Source organism: Phoca vitulina, unplaced genomic scaffold (genome assembly GCF_004348235.1).
Source record: "Phoca vitulina isolate PV1807 unplaced genomic scaffold, GSC_HSeal_1.0 scaffold76, whole genome shotgun sequence".
NCBI lineage: Eukaryota > Metazoa > Chordata > Mammalia > Carnivora > Phocidae > Phoca > Phoca vitulina.
Window position 1 is genome coordinate 3,506,719 of NW_022589779.1, and position 25,659 is coordinate 3,532,377.

At 35.5% G+C, this 25,659-nt stretch overlaps 1 protein-coding gene across 2 annotated transcripts in view; it reads right to left on the minus strand.

The window, feature by feature from the left end:
• Nucleotides 1-25,659, minus strand: part of SYT1 (synaptotagmin 1) — a 520,416-nt gene that overhangs the window by 140,906 nt on the left and 353,851 nt on the right. The window contains exons 5-7 of one of the 2 annotated variants that reach the window (XM_032393709.1): nucleotides 11,260-11,444; nucleotides 5,156-5,269; nucleotides 1,195-1,362 (exon numbers count right to left, since the gene is read on the minus strand). In XM_032393709.1, coding sequence (XP_032249600.1) covers nucleotides 1,195-1,362; nucleotides 5,156-5,269; nucleotides 11,260-11,444 — 467 coding nt within the window. Of the gene's footprint in view, nucleotides 1-1,194; nucleotides 1,363-5,155; nucleotides 5,279-11,259; nucleotides 11,445-25,659 lie in introns of both variants that reach the window. The other variant, XM_032393708.1, reaches the window with a different exon arrangement.

A 25,659-nucleotide genomic window follows, 5' to 3' on the forward strand; every position in this document is an offset into this window, starting at 1 on the left:
ATATTTTATTAGTTTTATTTTCATTTTGTTTTGTGGTGTTTTGGCTGTAGTGATTAGTTCTTCGTAAGTGGAGTAGTTTCAGAATGTTTTTATTGCTACTCTAAATGAACTCTCTGGGTATAGAAAAGTGTAGTTTTTTAGAAAAGATTACTGACAAGACATTGGGGATTTTTTTTGTCTTAAAACCTCAAATTTCAGAGTGAAGAGAAAGACACTGCTCTTTTACGAAATTGGAAACAGGGCTTGAGAAAATGACTCATGCCCTTGGTTTCATCCGTTTATTTCATACCCAGTATTTGCCAACTTGAGGCACATGCTTTCGCAAAGGCTGGCTGATAGAGGAGGGATTCTGAATCTGCCTGCTGGCGTATTTACAGACCTTTCATTTTTCAGAAATGTATTATTTTAAGTAATGAATTAAAAATTTTTTTTCATATATTAAAGATAGCTACCAAAGCACTGTTTTTATGCATGACTTCAAGACAAGAGCTACGGAACTTGTGTATGCAGAGATGCCCGAGGCCCGCAGAGCACGTTTTCCTGTCCAGTTATTATCTTATGGCCAGAATCTTTCTTGGTGATTGTCACCTGAGGTGTCTCAACAAGATGAAGAACACTAGGGAAAAGATGACAGTTGAGGGAAAATGCTAGAAATGTGCAAAAACAAGGGGTTCCTATCCTTTTTTATTGATAGGTTAAGAATGGTTTCTGTGTGCTCAGATTGCCCCTGTATACACAGAATTTTGCAATGAGAATAAAACCAATTTGTACCATTTAAACAGTGGAACACAGCTTACTCGGTTCTGAGATTGTGGTTTATTTTCAGGAACTTTGAGACTTAGAAAAAGAATAATTTCATTCTTCCTTGGGCTTTATTTTAGAGAGGGGGACACGTTCAAGTCTATTGGCTCACCGATAGCTGACCTTCCTTTGTAGATGTGAAATGACAGCCCCGTCATCTTCCAGGCTATATTCTATTCTGAAATGGCTGAGCCGAATCCCACTTTGACCACATCTAAATGCAGTACAGAATCCTCACTGGACTGAAGTTAAGAATTTTGAATATTCTGAACAAACTCATCTGTGAGCCTCTGAACAAGGGGCCATGTGCACGTCTATGTATGTGTCAGGATGAGATTGGTCTTGAAAACCACAGAGGAAAAGTTATTAGTAAGTACAAAAAAAAAAAAATACCTTGAAAGTAAATTGCTCATTGAAGACAGGATTAAGGGTCTTTCGGTGGACTTTTGTCTCAAATTTCTTCTTTTTATCAGGTAGCAGAAACACTTTCACATAGGGATCCGATGTGCCCCCCATGTCTAAGGCGGGCAGCTCAGCAGCCTGGATAATCCCTACCAGCAGCTGAAATGAGAGACAGAATACAGCAAACATAAGCATTGGTGGACATTTTGGAGAAGATTGACTTGTTCGCGATGTTGCATATTGTGATTTCTCTCTCTCTCTTCCTCTTTGCTTTTAATAAACTATTTCTCTTATCAATCTAAACACAGAAGGCAAATGAAGCAAGCCATATAGACTTCAGAAACCTAATTATGACAGATGCAGGCTCTAGGAAGCCTGGTTTTCAGCACAAAAGAGGCTTTTTAAAAGGTTGCTGATTACAGTTAAATATGGAAGTCATATTTGCAAAAGGGTTGCAATCAAATAACTTTCCAGTTGCTAAAAGCCCTTGTGCATTATTTTTCTTTCCAGGGCGTGATTTGTAAGTGGAAATAAATTGTTAAACAATAACAAGTCTGTGATTATAATGTAGGAAATTTTTATTCTGAACTCAAAGCTTCAAACCAGCAAAATAGAAATTTCTTAGAAATTGGGTAATATTTTGTGATAAAAATAAGATAAGCAAGTTTCTATCATATTTGACCTGTATTTGTATGATGCCTACTTTTTATTTTAACTTACAGTAAAGTTATTATTTATTCTGAAATTAAATCTAGGACATGGAGTCAAAGAAGTATAATTTCGGTTTCACATAAATGAATGTAAAATTACAGATATGGTTTTTAATGCTAAGTGACTAAGTTTCTGATTTTTCTTTTTCAAATGCAGAGATTTCTCCATGTCTGTTTTCTCAGTGATACATTCCTGTCTTACTTATGAATGTGAGTGTAGGCTGGCATTGTTATTTTTGGTAAGAAAATAAAAGGTGTGAGTGGACTCTTCCAGATGCTCTGTCATCAGACATTTTGTATCAACAGACTGGCTTATATTCCCATGGGAAACAAAAGTAGACTCTTACTCAAGGTTATTTAAGACATACTTGTCAGTAAATGTGGTTACATTATAGCTTTTCACATCAGGCCTAAAAATTTGAGCCTGTGCCTTTTTAGCCAAATAGAGTGGAAATGCAATTCACTTTCTTTAAAAAAAAAAAAAAAAAGTCACATTCATTTTTTGTAAAACTGACCTACCATGTTTGTAAGAGCGCTTTGGCTAGTTGGCTCAATTTTTAACCAGGACCAATACTCTGAATGACTGTTGTTTCCATTTTAATGCTCAATATGTTAGTGACATCATCATAACAACAGTAGGAATAAGAGTGCTGGATTGTAGGTATATAAAATACGGATGGTCAAAGAATAGCTAAAATAGACATCAGATTATAAAGACACGAGTAGTAAAGCAAACAGTTTGTCTCTTGCTTTGCCACTGGTATTTGGAATTTGCCTGTAGATAGCAATGTGAATAAGCAAGTTTCTATTTTCTCCTTCTCACTTTTTGAAATGAGTGTTCTTTTGGGCAGGGAATGCACTAGTGCTATAACCTAAACTCCTTAAACCTAGATAACTTATAGTTTAAAGATTTTTGGATATTTTGTTGATAAGGGGTGGAATTACTTCTAACCCCGCCTTCTCCCCTTCTGCTTGAGAGACAAGTATCACATTTCCCTCTGCCATGAAAGCTCATTTAGAGCATTTTAGGGTTGACTTTTAGTTTTGGTAAGCAAACATGTATATTTGATTACAGCTTAATAAATAAAATTCCTCAGACTTTATCTTTTCATGACTCATAGGAACCATTTTATAAATCAGATTAGCTGAAAACACTTGGAAAAAATTGATGCATACTAATTAAAAAATATTTCATCAGGTAGAATCTTCTAGATCCTCAGAATAAAATACCTTTGTAAAAATTTGATGTTTGCTAGAAGGGGAACAGTAAAAGCACTCATTATATCTGAGTAAAAAAAAAATCAGTGCAATTTTCTTAAAGATGCTTTATAAATAATACTTAAAATACTCCAGTTAACTTAGAAGTTTCAAAATTATGACTAACGAGGATGAGATACCACTAGATTTCTACTGGATAATATGAAAGTAGAATAAATTAGTAAAATAATACTGGATACATATATAAAGTCACGTTAAGTTTCTGGAAAAAATGTTACATGTTAGTGTTGACCTTCATTTTCATCAGAATATGTAAATATTAGGAAGTTTTGCTCTTGATCAACTCCTGATTGTCAAATTTTGGTAGCTGGGATAGAAATGATCTCAAATGTCCTATTTAATTAACTATAAGTGGTATATTTTTAAATGTGTATAAATCCATACCTATAAACTTGTATCTGTAACCAAAATGCAGCTTTCTAGAATGTGTTATGAAATAACTAGCCAGGGCTGTAATGAAGCTGATCAAATAAATTTTTTTAGTATGATAGAGCATATCAATACATTTTTCATGAGGAACCGTCTAGAAATTCAGAAAGTTAAGACATTATTTAAATTGTTGATTTCTAAATACCACCCAGAATTCTTGCAACTACATAGAACTCTCCCAGTCTTACTGACTTTGGACTTTGGTTGTCAGAGCTGAGCTTTGGTGTTTTTTTTTTTTTTAATGTTCATTTCTCATCAACATCGTTATTTCAACATCAGTGAAATAACACAAGCTGCATTAGTAGTAAATGTATTAACAAGTATCACTTCTTCCTCATCCAAAAAGATAAGTGAAGCAAAACAGTTAAAATTCCCTTTGTCAGACAAGGACATTGTCCTAAAGATTCTTAAGAGCTCGATCTCTTATTCAGCTGATTCTACTAATTCTTTTTTTTAAAAATTTATTTAAAGTTTTTATCTATTTGAGAGAGAGAGAGCGTGCACATGAGCGTGGGTGGGGGGGAGGGGCAGAGAGGCAGGAGAGAGAGAATCCTCAAGCAGACTCCCGCTGTGGAGCACTGAGCCCCATGCTGGCAGATCCCAGGACTCTGAGAGCATGACCTGAGCCAAAATCAAGAGTCAGACACTCAACTGAATGAGCCACCCAGGCGCCCCTCCACTAATTCTTATCTAGCGTTTTCATTTAACAAGTCAGAAGGTAAAGGGACATGGTCAATTTCGTGGGTCCTAGAAGGGTTTTTTTTTTTTTTAATGTAGAGATTTTTTAACATTTTTCTTTGAGCTACCTTTAATGCGGTTAATAAAAGGTAGCTTAAATTATCATCCATCTAGGTGGCACTTCACAGCTTTTTGAGAAGTTGAAGCAGGAGTGATTATTTTGTCACTGCCTTCAGTTCCTTAACACCTGTTGGGCAGTAGTCACAGGCACTAGAAATCAAGTTGCTGGTCTTTCTCCTTTCCTAGAACGGTTAACTCATTGGTGCTAGGAATTTTACCTAGTATCATGGTATTACAGAAGGCATTTCTGCCTTTGAAATTCATGGAAGGCAGTCAGTTTTTCATCTTTGATTCCTTATCAAACAGTTAGATTTTGTTTTAAAGCTTTGGTTGAATGGTGGTTTACCTCAGTAGTTCCTTGCCCTGTTGGGATCGAATTCCATGAATTCCAAGGGATATTGTTGTAGCTCAGGCTGATGGGCCGGTAGGAGTGAGACTGTGGCTGGGAGCTGTCAGAATCAGAACGACTATCTGCAAGTTCATTTGTATTCTGCCTGCCTGCAGTAAGTGCCATAAGTAGATGTAATCGGTTGAATACTGTGAATTCTAATTACCAGAAGTTAAATTAGCAAGTAGGGGACTGCCTGTACTTAGAAATGATTTCATCAATAGCTTTGATAATTGCATTTTCCCTTCTCAGCAAACGAAATGTTTTAAGAAGTATCTTGCTTCAATTTCTACTTGGTAATTTCAGAAAACGTAATGGAATTAGAAGTCATTTCCCACCCCTCTCAGACCTGGTTATTCTGGAAATCATAATCCAGTGAATATTGAAGTTTCCCCAATTTCTCCTCTTCTTTGGGTTCTTCTTTTTCTTCCCCATCAGTCAATCCTGTTTCAGCGTCATCGTCCTTTAGAGCCTAGGAGTAGGGAAATGAAGTATATGTGAATTCAGGTGAATTCGTTGAAACCCATATCAACCTGGGCCTGTGGTTATACTTCCAAGCTGTTAGAAGCAAGCACTAAGATGCTGGAAATTCATTTGTCTGACACACAGTCACATTTGCTGCTTATATATTTTTAAAATTCCACTTGTGCACGGAATTTTCTTCCCCAATCAGCAAGCAACATGAAAGCGATGGAAAAGCCCCTCAGAATATTGCAAGCGAAAAATGTAAAGTTGTTGCAGACAAAATGTCGACTTGGATTCATGTTTGGCTTTGGTAAAACTGCTTCTTTCAGAAGTATGACAAACATGCTATTAACCAGGCCAGATTTCACATTCATGTAGTTTAAAGAGATCTAAGCTCAGCATCATGTAAAACATCATTGTTACATGCAGTGGAGAACTTATATGAAATGAGTGGCCTTTTCTTGCCTTGTTTCCTATAAGAAAGATAGCTGAATAAGTGATTCTCAAAGAATTTTAATTTCCTATGTTTCACATATACATTTATAATGGTTATGGAAAAAGTGGAAAAAACATGCCACCAGCAAATGCATGTTTAGAGGAAAATCTACCCCACTTCCAGTTGAAATTTAACATTTTATTTTTGTAACAGCTCCACAGAAAGCTAGGCTGAATTAAATTGATTTATGGATCTATTTGAGATTAAAAAAAAAAATAAAAGCAGTTACGTTTGCAATTTTGTCAAACTGAAATCAGCATTAACGTTTATTTTGCATCGGTGAACAAAAATCGTGGTTCTGAACTCTCAGTTTGGACCAACTGAATAGTCTTTATAATCTAAAACTTAAGTGTAATGTAAAATGAAATACTAGAAAGCTCATCATTCCACAAAATACATTCAAATGCTCCTCTCTTTTGAAAATAAAAATAAATAATGTATTTTCCCATGAAGTACAACAACTTTGCTGAAAGAAAATCAAAGGTTATAAAGATTATAAATATTAGGTAAGCTTTGTTTCTAGGGATATGCATTGTTATTGCTTTAGAGAATTAGGAAAAATAATTTTAAAAGCTATATGTAGTTATTCAAAATTAAAAATGATAAAATTACATTTCCCTGATTGCTAGTGAGATGGAAACATTTGAAAATCATGGTAACCAATTGTATTTATTTGTCTGGGAACTGCTGGTGTATATCCTTTGCTGAGTGTTCTATTGTTTTGTTTGGCTCTTACTGATTTCTAGAGACTCTTTGTGTTTTAGTGGTCTCAACTTTTCTGTTATGTATATTGCAACTCTTCTTCCCTAGTTTTTGGTTATGGCATTTTCATTGCCTTTCGTGTGTGTGTGTGTGTGTGTGTGTGTGTGTGTGTGTGTGTGACTGGACTGTAGAATCTCACAGAAGTCAAGATAAGGCAGAGTGGGAGACTGCTTTATATCTGTGACAAAGTAAAGGAATTTTAACTCTTGTCAGCAGGTTAAATCTGAGAATTCTTGTAGTCAAATGCAGAAGTATAACCAGATCTCAGAAATGCAAGAGGCATCAGACTACAGCTCCATCACCCAGCCTCTTCCCACCTTCCAGAGTGTGTGGTCTTTCTTCTCTGCTGAGAGAAAGCTTTACTGTTCACTCGTGCATTTACACAGAGACTCTCTGTGGTGCTTCAAAATGGCACTGAAATTGACAAGCTTTTCCAATTTGGCTCTACTCCGCTAACTCCAATTTGATCCTAAAAAAAACCTGAGACTTGGTGGCATTGTATCAATAGAACTCATTTGGGTGGGAAGAGCATATAAACAGAGTTGAGCTGTAGTTGGAGGTGCCTCCCTTTCTGTGCTTCTTGAAAAATTTCAGGAGCCTACAATGAGTTTGGAAAATTAAAAATTACCATTATTACATCTGTGTAGGAAAGTTGGGATACGAAATGTTTTCCTGAGTAGTAAAATGTTGGTTTCCTGATAGCCAAAGGCAGGAAACAATTTAATTACTTAAAAATTTAATCTTTTAACTTGGGCGAGGGATAGGTCATTATAGGGAACATGCTAGTAAAGTGACCAGAAAAGACAACTGAGTTTAATTAGGGGAGCTGAGGCAGTGAAATCACATTGCCCTTTCAAAACCTTAGCTGTCTGTTAGTCTTTACCATTCCCATAGATGTGCTTAGAAAATTGCAGCTTAGGTAAATTGTCTCCCTATAAGATTTTAAGTTTTTAAAAATAATAGCAAGCTACTTAGGACGTATTTCTGTCGAAAAATCTACACGTTACTCTATCATAATTATAAAAAAAAATTCATGGATTAAAATACTTTTTCAAAAGTCTCTTTCAGAACTGACAATTTACATATCATGTTTCAGCCCAGTGCAATTTGAAATAGCTGAGATATTAAATCTCCTTCTTCCTTAAGTGGTTTTTGCCCTAATAAAAGGTGCAGGACCATCTCTGCAATTATTCTGTATGAAATAGGGCTAAATTTTTGATAATTTCTCAGTGCCACTGTTCATCACCGAAGTGATTAAGTCTATTCTTGTCCTGAAGGCTGAGCTTAAGCAGGATGTCTTCTGTACCATCACATTAAATTCAGACCTATGACATCAGTAGCTATTATAATATCTCAAGAGCAGTACCCCTCTACCCACCCCCACTACCCCTCAACAAAATGCGGAGGAAAATGCTTGTAAACCCAGCAGTTTTGATGGTTTGCTAAATTGCAGTCACGAAAGCTATGTGCTGGGAACATCAGATCTTGTTTTAAATTTCAAAGATTTAGTGTACATGCTTCTGGCTTGCTTCGACATTCAAAAGGTGCGTCATTTTACAACCATCCGAAGGAGAAGCTCTTCTAAGAGAAATTGTTCAGGTTTGGATTTGATAAGGCACACTTACAAAAGGTAGCACAAGGGACTGAATTTTCTTTCTGTGCCCATCAATTTAAAAACTTGAGCTTTCTAATACTGTTCTATTTAATCAGTTAGTAATGTTTAAAATGAGAACCCTTTATCTTAAAAAAAAATCAATTTATTTTATTTTTTTATTACAGATTTCTTTTATTTATTTATTTAAAAAAATCAATTTAGTTCAGCCTCTTGATGTGTGTCAGAATGGTACACCCTGAGCTGTGGAACCCCAGCTGCCAGGCCACTAAATGTATTGGAGCGTTGACGAGGGGTTTCTAAAGAGCAGAGGAGACCTACCGCAAGGGGGGGGTCCAGAACAGTCATGAGACATAACACAGATAAGGGGGACATAGAAGGAAGAAATAAAAATTAAAAGATCCACACACATTAGCAAAAACCATGGAGAAATGACCTTTCCAGACCTATCACTTTGCAACTTGATATTGTCCCTCTGCATTTTCAGTGTTCTCAAGCTTCCAGGAATTAAAAACAAAAACAAAACCTTTATATATAAATCTTATGTTATATAAATACACTGTTACTAGTGAGTTTGTTGTCATTATGGAGTTTTAAAAGTCTGTTGATTATAAAATTTTAACATAGAGACAGTTAGCCATGAACATTGGAATTTGAATTTCTGTCCATTCTTACATAGATTGAAATGGTGAAAACTTCCTGGTTGCCTAGAGCCTATGTATCTTAAGAAATCATGTCTAAAATGCCTCTCACATCTGTTGTGTTTTTCGACGAGAGCCATAGACTATATTTGTTTTCCTCATGTTCACATCAATACACTGTTTAAAATATTCTGAAAATGTAATTAGTTAAGAATTTTACTGAATTTCAAAACTTAGGCTGTTCTGAAGTTGGATGATTGAATGGTCACCATGTGATGTACTTCTTAAAACTGCACATTCTATTTTGCTTCTTCATCCTTCCTCTTCATAAAACAATAGAACCCATTATTAGCTACTATTGCCTGCCTTAAAAAGTAGCATAAGCTACTGTTACGTAACTGTTTACCGATAAGGCCTATTTTTGCTTGTCCAAATGATATTTCATTTTGTACATTTAATAGTTCATAAATTAAAATAAGATCTATAAAATCCTACATAGACAAGTAATTTACTTAAAATGATGAGATCTTTTTGAGTGGTTGAAATCCTAAATACTTTGTTGTAATAGTAGATCACTGTAAACTGTCACTGATTTCCTACCAATATTTCCTTATTTGACTTATTGTCTCTTCCTCTCTCATCCAAAGGAATAGATGATCATTGAAAAATTAACCGCCATCAATTCTCTGTATGTAGTATTTTGAGATCTTGGTCATTTATCCAGGTCATTACAGGGGTAATAAACACCACTACTATACTGTAAATTACAATCTTACATCATACAGAACAAATTCCACAAAGAAGAAAACAAATTTCTTATGCTAGAAAAAAAATGCTGTAGTTATAATCTAACATTATGTAGTGCTTTTAATTGTTAATTCTTGTATATGGGAAAATCACATTTGCATTATATTATAGTTACGAAAATGATAGGGCTGTGTTCTCAAAAGGTTGCTTAGATAGAGCTGAAATTCACATACAAATTATTCAGTCCCCGTCCATCTAGCACATTGTTCTTACACCTAATCTCCCAATAAACTGTTTAAAGAAATCTCTGTCAAGGTCTACTTGTTATTGAAAATGTTGAAATAAACAAGACCTGTTTTCAAATTGTAGTTTTTCTGTAACAAATTAACCGAAGAGAAAAAGCCTTATTAGGACCCTATGGTCGAACTTCTGTGCCTGTGATTAGAAACTCAGAAGAATGTAAACCTTGTTGTTCTGAGCTCAGGACACATCTGAGTGTGAGACAGGCACTGCATACATTCTATAGCTCTGAAACCAAACAAAAGTTGAGTGAGTGCAGAAGAGCGTTTGTGAAATTGTTGTCAACAGACATTACAGTATCTTTGAGAAAAAGTGTTTAAATCTCAAGCTGGGGAGTGGAGTTGGGGCCCTGAGTGGATGGTTAACTAGGAAACTATGCAAATGTGCTAAAAATGCCCTCCTTGACTAAATTGTTCTTAAGAAGATTCACCTAGTCAAGAGTTCAATTAATAGTAATTAATTCGTTTAGAAAAATTAAAAAAAAAAAACTGTCAATGTATGTTGCTATTTGGGAATAAATAAAACTTTTGAATTATTTGAAAGGAAACAAAGATAATTGAAAGTGTTCTTTCTATGAAAAAGCTCTACATTTATGTTATTAATATGAATTAAATATTCTTTAAAGATATCCAGTATGAAAATGATTAAAAAAAAATTGAAGAGGCATTTAATTATAACTATTAATAGTAAACTTTGTTCTGAACCAAATCATCCAGTTAATTTAATAAAAATAAACCACGATGTAAAGAACATCCAAATAGCTTACTGAGACTCTGGAAGATAACCCAGCCAGATGGGTTCCATAACCTGTGTTGTGGTTTCATTATCCCTAAAATTCTTCCAAACAAGAATTTTGCCCTAAAATTATGCCCTGTTCTTTAGGACTAGCTCGTAATTCTCTCCCTTTTAACTCACTGTTTAACTCACTCTTCCTGAGCGCCTATTATTGAGGTGGATGGATCTATAGGAATGGTAATTTTCATCTAGTGTGATAAACGGCCATAAGTCTGAGTGATTTAACAGTGATTATGAACAGTGGTAATGTGAGAAAGGCACCCTGCCCAAGAGGGAAAACATTCAGATACTCTCGATTCTGTTTCTCTAACTCTAAATGCAATTAAGACTGGCTGAACAGATGTAATCCAAATACTCAGGCATCATTCCAGTCTGCTGGGCCTGTCAAGATGGCCCTGCCAGTCGTCGATGCCCTTTTCTGGGTCAGATGCTTAGGAGCCTGGAAAACCCTACCAAATGTTTTCATTGCACTTTGGGACGTTGAGTAATGAATGAAAGGATTGCAAAGCATTTTTGACAACAGTGACATCTGTCCAGAAGTTGTTTACTTCTATACTTATCTGGTATAAAATAATAAGCCATTTATTAACTTTTAATAAAATCATCAAAGAAGTAATACAGAATGAAGACATTACCTGATCTTTCATGGTCTTCCCTAAGTCTTTCACATCTTTCATGTTAATGGCATTCTTCCCTCCCTTCTCTTTTCCCTTCTTCTTGTTTTTCTTTTTGAACAAACATTTCTTACAGATACAAAAGCAGCAGGTCAGGACTAAAAGGACAGCAACTATGGCTATGGCGATTAAGGCCCATGGTGGCACTGAAAGAAAAAAAGATGTAGAAGGCATTAGTAATAAACATTTCATGTACAAACCTTTTAACCAATCGGCTACAAAAGTATTCACTGGTTAATTTGTATTTATTGAGCGCTCCAGGCACACGTTCTGTGTCATGTTACCCGTGTGTCCCCTGCCTGGATGGTGGTTTCTGTTTCTACTTCACCCTTCTGCACATGTCAAATATGCCTTCCTCCAAGCTAGGTTTCCATTCATCCATTCCTTCCTTCATCCAGAGCACAGCTCTGGAGTTTGGCCTTGGAGTTGAAATCCTGGCTCTATCATTTATTAGCTCTGTGATCTTGGGCAAGTCATCTAATTTCCCTCTGCCTCAGTATCCTCATCTCTAAAGTGGAGGTAAATTGGTAGGTATCATAGACTTCCTGAAGATTAAAATAAGATGCATTTCCTGGCACATGGTAAAAGCTTAATAAATATTAGCTGCTATTACTCATCTGTTAAATACTAGAGGTTCTATTGATATGTTCTGGGTATAATGGGAGGGGCGGACATCAATTGAATAACCAGAGAAAACACATATAATGTAATAAAGGTGAGGAAGAAGTACTTGGTGCTCTGAAAGTCACCCACTCTAAAAGTAGGACATTTACCTGCTCAGGGTCTGCAGAGGCAGGGCAATGGTTATGTTCAGTGGATCTGAAACCAGGCTTTGATTCAGGATGGCCACTTTCAGGCTGTGTGACTCTGGCTAGATTGCTTAACTGTTCTGAGTTAGTTTCCTTCTCTATAAAGTGAAGATGATAGTGGTACCTATTTCGTCTCCTTTGAAAATTAAGGGAGTTAATACACAAAAACTTTTAGAATGGCATCCAGCACATAGCAGGAACTCGATGTTAGCTATCTATTTTCAAGGCATACAGCTAAGTATTATGGGTAATGTGGAACACTCCGAGTATATGTTGGGACATAAACATGTACACTAATAAATACATATTTAAAAAAACACGGAAGTTCAGGGGATATGCTAGGGGAAATTGAGAGGAAGAGATGATTTTTTAGTAAAAAGGCTTCAGATTTATCAGCTCTGTTTAAAATAATAGAGCATATATAAATAAACATAAAAACATTTTTCTATTACAGTTGTCCATCTACTAAAAGTGATTCTCTTTTCTTATTTGGTGTATCCTATACCATGTGCTTATATTATAAAAAAAGCTCTTGTGGAAATATTTAAGATTGCACTTTGCCCGGAAAGGATTTATTTAACTATTGAGATTGATCAGAAGAAGTAACTAGATTTGCCTGCTGTAATTAAGAAGAGACACTGGACACTGAAATGGTAAGAAAAAGTACTATTTTCTTCTAGCTACACAAACATCATTAGGATCAATGATTGCTGAACACAAGTCAGGACTACTTCGGTAAAGCAGAGGCACTTAAAAATTAACCTCTCTTCAAAACTCAGAAAACCCCACTCTTTGCTGTCCTTCTGCATTTAGCTTTTGGTGTCGAACACTTACTATGCGTGTTATTCCAGCTTACAATTGGCTAATAAAGGTTAGCCTAAGGACATATAAAAGCACAACTTCTGAAATTGTGTTTTCAGCCAAAGAAATACTGGAAAGTAATATATAAGTCCACACCAAACACCATGTTTTCTTACGTTCTCTAATCTCCTTAAACAATCATATTTTTAAAAATGTTAATTAAACTTATGTAACCAGTGATATCATTCATAACACCTCATTTAAAACCTTATACCTCTTCTGATCTAGTTAAAACCCTGCTACGCATGAACGAGAGAGTCTACGTATTCATTGCAGTTCAGACAGTATTAATAATGACCCTTCATTTTGAACCTCGTAAATTATTCTTCTAGTCGGACTTGTGTGATAGTCTGTCAGAGAGTTACATAAAAGTCTCTTAAATTACACAGGACAAGACAGAGATCATTTGACAACTTCACAGAAAGAAAATAGCGAAAGCACAGCAACATGATTTAATCACAAGGAGTTAAAAACATAGGGACATAGTATTACAGGGGGAAATCTTAACTAGTGCAACTTGAAGGTAAATTATAACCATTGAGAAAATTTTATTTTGTGATTTTTATTTTTTAAAGTGCTGCCGTATTCTAGGTTTGATCTCCTGAATAGCTTAATTTCTAACTTTGAATATTCTATATTGAATATAGGAAACTCACAAAATTTTCCTCACAATATACTGGCACCTTTAGATAGAATTAAAAAAACCTTAAGGTTATCATTTTGTGTACCCCTACCTATGAAAGCCTGACTGAACTGATATTTGGAATATAAACCACCATTTTTAATTTGAGTTATTTGAATTGAATTCTCATCTTAAATTCTGTGGAGATCAACCAAATACTTGAATTGGTAAGTTTGGTAAGAAACACCATCTATAGTATTATTCATTAGTAGTATTTATAGAAATGTTTCAATATGAGTAAAAAAATATTATATATTTTCTATTAAGCTAAAAATTGATGGAAGACCTACTTAATATGGGCAAGCAGCTGCTACTGTTTTTACATTCATTAGCTCACTTAATATTTATAGCAGTTGTGTTCATTACCCCTTCAATTTTATACAGGAAAAACTTTATACAGAGGAAAAACTATAGATGAAATAGTTTGAGAAATTCAAATATATCTTTACATTATTAGCTAAAAAATATATATATTTTAAATGTATACAAAGGAAAACATCTTTAGCTTTGAAACCTTTTTAATAAAACATTCTGTATTAAAAAAACAGTAAAAATAAATAAGAGCAGAAGATGCTGCCAAGAGTGATTTCCATAATATAAAGTATGGCTTCAATAAAAAATGGGCTCATCAAAATATTGCTATTGGCAGAAAGCTATTAGCTTATTGTTACTGTCACCCAACTATGATTAAATGGAAATTTTATAACAAGAATTTTAACATTTAACTTAAAGACCTTTCAGCAGAAAATAATAGATTAGTGTAAAAGCTTTCCTTTAAAAATGTTATTTTCATTTTCAAGTTAATAAATTAATCTCACATTGTTTAACCCAAAGGTAAACTGATGCATAAGAATTAATCAAAGTCAATTCTAAACTGCTTTTGATGTTTTAACTTAGACTTTGTGGTAGGCAGAATTCGGATTCCTCCAAAATGTCCACATGCTATCCCCTGGGACCCATGAATAGGTTACTATACACAGGAAAAAGGACTTCTCAAATGTGATTTAGGATCTCGAGATGGGGAGGTTATCCTGGGTTACATCCAGATAGAACTGATGCAATTACTAGAGTCCTTACAAGTGAAAAAGACAGGCAGGATTTTCAGAATCAGAGATTTGAAGATTCTATGCTGCTGATTTTGAAGAGGGAGGAAGGAACCATGAGCCAAGGAATGTAGGTGCCTCTAGAAGCTGGAAAAGGCAAGGAAATGGATTCTCCCCTACAGTTTTAAGAAGGTGTCAGTTCGTATAGCCATTATGGAAAGAGTATGGAGGTTCCGCAAAAAATTAAAAATAGAACTACCATATAATCTAGTAATCTCATTCTGGGTATATACCCAAGGGAAAAAAAATTTGCTGTTTTACAGTAGTATATTCACCCCTATGTTCACTGCAGTATTATTCATAATAGCCAAGATAAAGAAACAACCTAAGTGTCCATGAATGGATGAAGGGATGAAGAAAATGTATAAATGTATAAAATTGGAATATTATTCAGGCATAAAAAATAAGGAAATCCTGCCATTTGTGACAACATGGATGACTCTTGAGGGCACTATGTTAAGTGAAAAAAGTCTGTGATGGAAGTCATACAGACAAGTCCTGTATGAGCACATTTAAATGTGAAACCTATAAAAGTGGAGAACTCATGGAAACGAAGAGTAGAATGGTGGTTACCAGGGGTTGGGGAGTGGGATCAATGGGAAGGTGTTGGTCAAAGTACAAACTTCTAATTATAAGATGAATAAGTTCTGGGGATCTAATATACAGCATGGTGACTACAGCTAACAAGACTGTGTTGTATATATAGATGAAATTTGCTAAGAGAGTAGATCTTGAATGTTCTTACAACACACACATGCAATCATGTGAGGTGAAGGCTGTGTTAACTAGCCCAATTGTAATTATTTCATAATATATACATATATCAAATCATTATACTGTACATCTTAAATTTAGACAATGTTATTTGTTAATCTCAAAATTGGGAATTAAAAAAGGAATCCGTTCTTCTGACAGTTTGGGTTTAGCTTAATGAAACCTATTTTGGACTTCTGACCTCCAGAATGAGGAAATAGTAAATTTGTGTAGTTTTACATTTGTGGTAATTCATCATAGCAGCGATCAAAATCTCAAGAGATAGAAATCAGACCTCAAGAGATTTGTGATGTTCTGCATATAGATGATTCTACAATTGGAATATTAGTGTGGGCTATTTCTATATTTTCTATGATCTTCTCATTCACAGCTTTGACCTATCCCTTCTGCAACCATTCTCATGACACTAACATTGTAACCAAGACACCCTCAAAGACAACCAGTGGTTTTCCTGTGGCCGAACACAAACAACATTGTCCATGGTATGAGAAAATCTTGATCATATATTCCTTTTTGAAATTTCCTTCTGCTGTTGTTTCTGCTGCCCTTACCAGCATCATCTTGTATGGATCTGACATTTTTCCTCTTTCCTTTCCCATTCCTGAGTCTTTAAATGGAGTTCTTATTCCAAGTTCTTAGGCCCTTGTTCATTTTCACATTCACTCACTGTTGAGTGCCTTCTTTCCCACGCCTTAAACTTTTACATCAGTTATCCATTCTGTTCCCTCTTAAATACGTTGGGACTGTATCTCCCACTGCCTATAGAATGTTTCCTATGAATCCGTCATCTCAATCCAGTTCACCAAACCAGCTTTATGACTCCTCTTAGTTCTTCAATGATTGCCTGCTTGTTGTATCTTGGAACCACGTGGAAAATTTTCTCCCAAGCCTGATTGAGGGGCAAGTCGTGCCATTTCTTCTTCCATATGTTTTATGCTTCCTTTACATCTATTTCTACTTGTAAGGTGTGGGCTGGAGGTTACCTTTCATGTGACAGAGTCACTCGTTGCTCTTTGCTCAGTTCTATCCCCATGTCTTCCTCAAACATATTCCTTCTTTCTTGAAATGCTATTCCTCTTCTTCAGTCCATTTAAATATTATTTCTCAAGGCTCAGCAAAAGTGTCCACGTTGAGGGATTTTTAAATAAAAGTACTACGTATGTTTGCTAAAATTTCCCCTCCCACCCAGTGAGAAATATTGACTATGTAGTGGAATACATTGGGTCATTTAGGCTAGTATAAAAAGATGTCTTATTGAAAAATAAATCCAAATCTGTATAAATATATCAAAGGCATTTTAATATAACCCTACACATGAAATTCACTTCTTAAAAACTCAAAACTCAGCTCTTTGTAGACTGTTCATGAATTGAATACTGGTATTTGATAAAAACACACAAAAAAATAATTTGGAACCATTTAGAAGTAAATTTGCATTAGCAGGTCTTCTGTTGGGGGAGAAAAACCAAACAACTATTTCCCCTTATCAAGAGAGGCCATTCTTGCATGAGGAGTTGGCATAAGTTAAGCAGTTTAAAAAATTAAGTATTTAAACAGCTATTATTGAACATCTATTTGCCTGGCATTTTTTACAGGGCTGTAATATAGTGCCAAGCATGGTTTGTATAATCATGAAGCTTACTATTTACTTCCTACATGTTAAAAAGTAGGTCTTAATTATTTTTTTAAAAGTTAATTTCTTAAATTTGCCAAACTCTGTACTTAGAGGATAATATGGTGTTTTCAGATAGAATCTCCATGGCTTAATGTGTACTCGTGTACAAATTTAGTGCTCTAAGGGGGACGTTTATTGATGAAAGTGAGCAGTAAATATTCTTTTTTACAATAAAAATGTTATTCTCAGATTAAAAAATATTTTTTTTCTCCAAGGGGGGCTTTGGCACTAAGCAAATTTGTAAAAATTATTTACTTAAGGAGCCCTCATAAACTTTTTTTTTTTTTAAAGTAGACACTCTGAATTTCCTTCTCTTTAATAGAGCCAAGTGTCACTGAGAACACCTTGTATTGCAGAGGGTACATTTATGAAAGGGAAAATCTTACTATTCCTGAAGAGTAGCCCGGGGTGTCCCGTTTATGCCCCCCAAATCCAAAGTCTGCTCATCAGATAGAGTAGTCCTACAGAATGAGCAGTTGGGGAGAGAAGCTTTATAAAATTTACACAAAGTGCCCAATGGCCAAGAGGAGCCTGGTTCTAGATTTCCTGATTCTAAGCTCTCACTTCTAAATAGAATAGACTTTTTTTTTTTTTTTTTTTTAATTTTTTTGCCTTCTCTAAAATGCCTCAGTCCTACCAGCTTAGTGCTCAGTAAATGTTAGGTGGCTTGAAAGAAACCCACACAGCCATGTTCTTGGGCTCAAGTACAAGTAAGGTGGAATGGTCTCTGAGGTACAGCTTTGTCTCCAATATGTTTTCCTTCGGTCTGCTACTCAGTCGCATTTCCTCAGCTCTGACTCTCCTGCCACATCCCTGGGTAGTCAGCTTTTGTAGTCCCCTAGGCTGGCAACCTTCTGGTGCATTTACTCATTGGATTTTGGATAAAATCGAGGGCAAAACTCACTGTTTTTTTATTTCTGCCTCGATTTCACTTTCAAGGGCAGCTCTGCATTATCTGGCAGGTTCCATTACCATTCATTATATTAAGAAACAACCTAAAATCCATTTCTCTTTCACAAGATGGGCTGCATTTTCCTCTCTGAGAAATAGAAGCTTGTGCATTTACATCAATCCTAGATATTTCAGCCAAGAGCCTCAAGATGATCTAGGTAATACCGTTGCTATGGCCACTACAGAAATTCAGCAATAACTTCAAGCCTTTTCTACCTTTGCCACATCTCTGTTTTGTCCTGAGTGCCCCATCGCTGCACTGATGTCTATATCATTCATCTTATGAAGAACTTACATATTTCTTCAATCTTACATTTGCTGCAGCTTTTCGCCAACTTCCAGGTTTACCCCAAACAATCTGTCTCTCTAGATCATCAGGCATTGATGCAAGACGCAGAATAGAATGTGAAAATAATTCTACTGTTAAACGGTGAGAAAAAGAAGCTACTGCAAAGCTTTACTTTTAGACTGTTTATGAATAATTTTCAACACACAAGGATAATTTTTCAAGAATTGGCAACAAGCCAAATAAACCTTGCATTTGAAGGCTTTTTCTAAATGGCAGAATGCAAATAGAAATAAAGCATTGGAAATATGTGGATTAATATTCTCATTAACCACCTCTGGAGACAACACATTAAATGTGAGATTTAAAACACTGTATGAAGTCACACAGAATATGGCTTAAGAATAAACCAACCAGTCAAAGGTCAGAATGAAAAGTTTCTCTTATAGACTGAAACAGCTTCAAAGACTATGCATTCTTCGCTTCTGGGTATTAAACTTTTTACTCAGTCTTGAGGCTAGAGTTCGAAGCCTCCGTTGAATCATATGGCTCTTTTAAAATACGACAAAATCTATAGTGTCTTGATGGGAAAATATAAGTGCATGTGTGCACAGGGCGTGTGTTGTGTATTTAAATTTCTATACAACTGGGAGTGTGTGGTACCCTTGTGGAGATTACAGGTCCCGGTCTAAAAGACCGTTGGATTCCAAATTACAAACTCGTTTCCCAGAAGCATCAGGGTAAAATTCACCAAGATGAGGGAATTTAAAACAAACAAACAAAAAACTTAATCCTTCATTTGGTCATTTGACCTTTTATTTATTTTCTTGGTAATCTGTGATGTGCTTATACTATGCTGGGGATGCTGGGGGAAGAGAGAAGGCAGGTCCTTCTCTCTAGGAGCTTGCAAAGAATACCTTCCAGGAAAAAACTAGAAGGAAATAGACAGTTCAGTGTTAAGCATAAAATTCAGAGTAGGTGGGCTCTGTAGGCAGCAGGTTAGGGAAGGGTAAGGTAATGGGTCCTAGAGTTCAATGAAGGCTCCAAGCAAGAGGTGAGTCTTGAGGTAAGCTCCAAAACTGGCTTGCTACAGTGAAAATAGCATTTTGGGGACTTGAGTTCTTTTCTTCCCTTCCTTCCTTCCTGACTCCCTCTCCTCTTGTCTGTTGTCTGTCTCCCCTCCCTCCCTCCTTTTCTTCCTTAATTCTTCCTTCTCTTCTTTCCTTTGGTTTTTAGACTACCTTGTTAAACAGAGCTCTCAGCAAGACACTTATGAATCTATATGGCCTTTTTTGGTCACAGTAAATGAAAAGACAATTCCTTATAGTAAACACATGTAGCCTTCCCTAAATAGCCTTCAGAATTACCCTCTTAACACATTTCACATTCTCCTCTTCTATAGTTCTGTTTAGCTTTTTCAATATTGCTCCTGACAGAAAGCAAACTGGAAGATATATCTGTGTAAATAGGTTGTAAAAATGATCCAAGCCATTGAGTAGAGTTAGCTACTCATTAAGGCAGATGGATTGTATAAACAGTAATGTAAGAGAGAGGCTCATTCATTCATTCATTCATTCACTCATCCATCTGAGTGTCTATTTAACACATTAATGCTCAGGACATTGAAGGAATAATGAACAAGTTTGAAATAATCTACTTAAACAGCTTATAGTCCAGCTGGGCAGAGGTGACATGATTCTTCATGATAATATACATGAAGAAAATTGTGAACAACACCGGACAGCATATTAAATGTCAAATTAAATGGGGTCTTTGGCTTGACTCTGATTCCATTATGTAGTCAAAGCAATCTTACTCATCAAATGAACACTTACTTAGAATTACTTTTTAAAAACCTTAAAACTTAATAAAATGGGAAATCTGCCCCTCTAAAAAAACTGTTAATACATTAAAAAACTGTTAATATATTTAAAAACTTCAGTAAAATATAGTGCTTTAAAAAGCACAAAATCATTTAAAAAAAACTGTTAGTACATTAAAAAACTGTCAGTAAAATATGTTGCTTTGAAAAGCACGAAATCACAACCTGTACATTGGGAAATTTTTACCAGAACCTCTATCTGTTGATGTGATTTTGGTGGGTACTGTGCTACGGGACACACTCGCAGCCCCTGCTGAATAACTTAGTAAGGTTATTGATGTTTCTTGTTGAATGCAATGATTTGTCTTGATAACAAAAGTTTGTTGACTGAAGGCCATTTTATCTGCACAGGTATTAATCAAATAATTAATTTTACAAAATGTCTCTAATAATAGTCTGCTTTCAACGATAAGGCAAAGTCATCCATATCTTCACAATATTGGAATGTCTGAAATTTGACACGGAAAATGATGTTGGGTCTTCAGGCAGAGATAAGCCCCAGCAGGACTTGCAGAGGATTTAGATAAGGCTCCAGTCAGCCAGAGAGCTTGCTGTCTGCAGGCTGCGGGGAGAAGTGCATTGGTAAACAGGAAGGGATGCCAGGTAAGTTGGCAGAAGCGAAGGCGATTCACGGGCTCATCAGTTCGGAAGGCTTTGGAAGTTTGTAACAGTTTTCAGTCATGCTGTGGACAACACAATTTCGTGGGTAAAGGGAAATCCATTTATCCTATCAAATTTGTAGCATGTCTCTCTTGAGTTCTGATTTCCACGTTCAAAACTGAAAAGGAGTATGTCTCAGGTTTTTCTTCCCCAGTGGAAGCTAACTTTCTTCTTGTGTGTTAAAAGTCTTCACAATAAACATCTTTTGGATTTGGATTCAATTGGTATTTGGTTTTCTTTTGACGCTTTGAATCTGGTTAACATCATTTTTTTTTTTTTTTAAAGATTTTATTTATTTATTTGAGAGAGAGAGAATGAGAGACAGAGAGCATGAGAGGGAGGAGAGTCAGAGGGAGAAGCAGACTCCCCGCTGAGCAGGGAGCCCGATGTGGGACTCGATCCCGGGACTCCAGGATCATGACCTGAGCCGAAGGCAGTCGCTTAACCAACTGAGCCACCCAGGCGCCCCTGGTTAACATCATTTTTAATCTGTTTTCTGTCTTGGCAGAGATGTCCAAGAAAAAAAAAATCGATTCCAAGACTTGAATAGGGCACCTGTTGGCAACTTTTGGATATTTCAATATTTGAGTCTCTACCTGTTTCTTTTTTAAGCAATTTCATATTGTGATTAAATCCAATTATGTTAAAAAAAAAAAAAAAAAGATCAGCTAAACGGGCAGTTAGATTTCCTGTTTCTGGATATTAGCGTACAACTTCAGGCCGGCAGTTAGAAGAAACAAAGACAAATGCCACCTAGCCTTATTACCTCCTGTTTTGGAAGGATTTCTTCCCCTGTACTTTATTATTCTAGGGGCAAGTGACAACATTTTTAGAATTCCCTGTAACTTGGAGCAATTTGGTTGTACTGACAGGAGAACTGTGTGGTTGCTATGCATGAGCGAAGAAGAGCAGGATGTTTGAGTCTTTCCAGTCATGAAAAAGAAGAGTCAGGCTCATTAATTTCATTACTATACAAAGTGACAGGTGGACAACAGTGAAAACAAAGCCCCTTGCTTGTCTAGCTCTCCAGAGGACATTTTTCCTTGATTATCCAATGGATTCCTGCTGCTATAGACCGAACTTGTTAATTTTCCTCTCCAATTGCTGTTTGCTCTGTTTCTCTCAGTGTATTTTTCTCCCTGGCAATTTGTAGCATCATTTCTTCTTTTTGTTTCCTGGTTCTTGGATTTGAACTTTCATCTTTATTTTCCTACAGTTCCCGCGATTCTTGATTTATTTTCTGTTCTTGCTTTTGAAGGGACTTCTCTATGTGTGTATGTGTGTGTGTGTGTGTATGTATATATGTATAAAATAGTGGGTTTTTATTTTTTTCCCTTTTGAATCTTCTCCCCCCTTCTTTTAGAGTTTGTACTGGAAGCCCTGCAACTGTGAGCATATGACCTCAGGGCCCTGTGTGAATCATGCTTGTTTTTGTAAATTTGCCCAGATCTTCACTGAGAATGTACAGTTTTCTTGATTCTCCTTTCCTTGTCAAACTTAGTGATTTCCTCCCTTAAAAGACTCCCGGTAGACTTCCTCCAAATGTCTGCCTGAGTAATAGCACACACGAGCACTTATTATATTGTCTCTCACCCACATTTATTTATGCTTTCTCACTTGTATTATCATATGTTGATCCTTGTTTTCTAGTAGCTTTGTAATTTGCCTCTTCAACATGGGGGTGCTACCTGAGGAGGGATACTGTTACCTTCCTCTCCTTGGATCTTCTGTGAAATATCAGTTGGGTTGAGTATGTGGGAAGTCATAAACAAATGCTTACTGAAGAAACAAAAGCGTAATTAGAGACAGAGAAAGCCTTCTTCAAATATTGTTTATACATAGGGAGGATGTGGCTCCATTGGACTCCTTGTTAAAACTAAAGGGTATACTTTTTTTTTTTAATACTACTGATCAAATCTTGATTAAACTTTAGACATATATCAATTTTTCTGGATCATTTAGAAATTTTGTGCAAGTATTCCTTATTTTTTCTTGTAGAAGATTATGGAAAAAGCAATAAAGTTCATTTTATTTCTGTTATTTTTCCTAATTTTTATGTTGTATATCCCCAAGAAAGATGCTCTTAAAGAATTGTATTAGTAACGCTGATATGGATTTTCCTTCCTTATATCCGGCACTTGCAGTATTCCCTAATCTAATTTCTCATTTATATAGTTCTTTCACTTTATGACCCCCTTTCCCATTACCTCAGCCCATTTGACTCTAAAAACAAAATTGCAGAGAAACTAAGGTGGTGGATACCAGAATCTCCATTTTATAGATGAGAGCACTGAGGATCTGAAATGTAGCTTCCATAACATGATTATCATTAGAGTTGGGATCAGCCTTAGGTCTTCAGTTTTCATGCTCTTTCCATATATTTTGGCACTCTTTTGTGTCCACACTGAATATTGAGCAAATATTCACTAATTATATTACTGTTCAGAAGAGTTTAGGTTGGTAAACATATTTGTATAGGACTATCAGGCTTCTTCAAACTGAAATAATTTTTTTTATTTATGCCAAATCAGTGAAAATCGTTTGTCAAAAAATCTGATGATAATCATAACATTAATGGGCAATATCAGATATAAGAAAGATCAGAAATCTTGACTCCAAGTTCTGCCACTAAAATTGCCAAATAAATTTGATCCAAGTTAAAGTTTTCTGAACCTCAGATTCAACATCTATAATATGGGAGGTGGGTGGAGAGAAGAGACTCTGATATAAACTCTGTAAGTGATTTGTGACATGTAAATTTGTAATATGCAAAGTACTCAGTATGGTGGGTAACATGAGGGATGGTTTTAAATGCCAGTTATTTTTATTTGCCAGCAAGTCCTGTTAAATTTCATAAGTTGAAAATGCTTAAAACTTGACTGAAAAAGAAAACTCTCAAAGATAGAGTAAATAAAAGATGAAATACAAGTAATTTTGTACGGATACTACAACTACCAGCATATTTGACATGCTCTGCCCAGTGATACAGCAGAATGTCAGGGTAGCATTCTAAAATAAAGATTGCTGTCAAAAAACTGAAAGGCAAAGCATTTTGTAGTGTTCAAGCTATTCATGGATAAATAATAGAATAAATAAATCAAAATTTGGGGGAGAATAATAGTTCTTTAAAATCACAGTGGCCAAACAATTGGTTTTTATTCAAATAATGTGAGCAGCATTAGAATAATATTAAAATTTGTACTAATGGAAATAAACATAATATGCACTGCTTTGTATTTTCAATAGTCAGCCAGCTAACGCTACCTGAGGTGAATGTTTTAACGCAGCAGTGAAGATACTAGTGGCAAGAATTTTATTCTTTCTACTGGCAAAATGGTAGGTTTTGCTTGATTATACTCAATTCTGTGGTGCTTAAGCATTAAGAACAATATGCTCTTGGATACTGCTTTTTTTTTCCTTCAAAATTGGCCAACTATTTTAAGTGACTTAAGAAGCTACCTTGAATTTGGTGTTTTTTATTCAATAATTATTTACATTTTAAGATTATAATCATTTTTATTAAGAACCAACTTTGAATGTATGTAATATGTTTCCACTGAGTAATTTACAACATAGAGTTCATTATTTCATTTAAGTACTATGATCTTCATTCATAAATGGAAAATTTAAGGTACCAGAAATACTGTGACTATCCAAAGATCCTAGGAAAAAATCATGGCCCAACCTCAAACTCAGTCCTTTGAACCATCAAGCTCTTTCTATTAATCCAAGCTCTGATTCTTCCTGTTTCAAATCAGTCAGTGATGATTAAGATTTAAATTTACCCAGGATCACAATTTTGGTCCTTTACTATTTAAATCCTTCCAATGCCATATTAAGCTCTAGTATGTCTTACTCATTAATTTGTGCTGTTTCTGCCCATAATCTTCAAGAAAATGGGCTAGGAGCCTATAGCTGTACTTTACATCTTAGTATGATTTAGTAAAATAGTGAGATAGAGAATTTCCTTTAAAGATTAAAAACTATGAAACTTACTGGAAGCAATACCTATGTTTTTGTTTTGTTTTGTTTTGTTTTTCTTCAGTACTTACATGTAACCATCAAAGTCAAGAACCAGGTCACTGTGCGAATATTAGAGGATCACTAGATCCAGATACTGCCTGGAAGAAATATAATAATCTTACTATGCTAGTGGCCTCTTAAGATTCTTGGAAAAATAGTGGATACATTACTTAACATATTCAGGCAAATGCCTTTCAAACAATGTAAAATTTTATGTTTGAAGTTCATCTTAATGCTTTTAAGTGAAAGAATTAAAAAAGAGAATTTAGTGGGCTGATGTGAGTAATCTGAGGGTCACACTATTCTCTTTGAAAAGAATGTTTACTTTAAATTATTGATGGACAGAAAGGGAAAAAATTGCAGAGCACTTAAGGAGTATGTCTCAGGATCAAGAGATCATCAGAAGAAGGATCTTGAGGGAAAAAATACAACCAAGAAATGGAGAATGTTATCTCCTATTGAAAAGCTTACAGCAGACCTCAGAAGTATAGCACATTGACTCGTAAGTGGCAACTGACTGCTCTAAATCATTTTTTAAATCAGTGTTCTTTGAAGTCTACCACATATTTGAGACAAATAGCATGAAACTTCAGAAAGTGGGCCTTGCAAAAGGGGTAATAAGTAACTGTGGGCCTTGCAAAAGGGGCAGTAACTG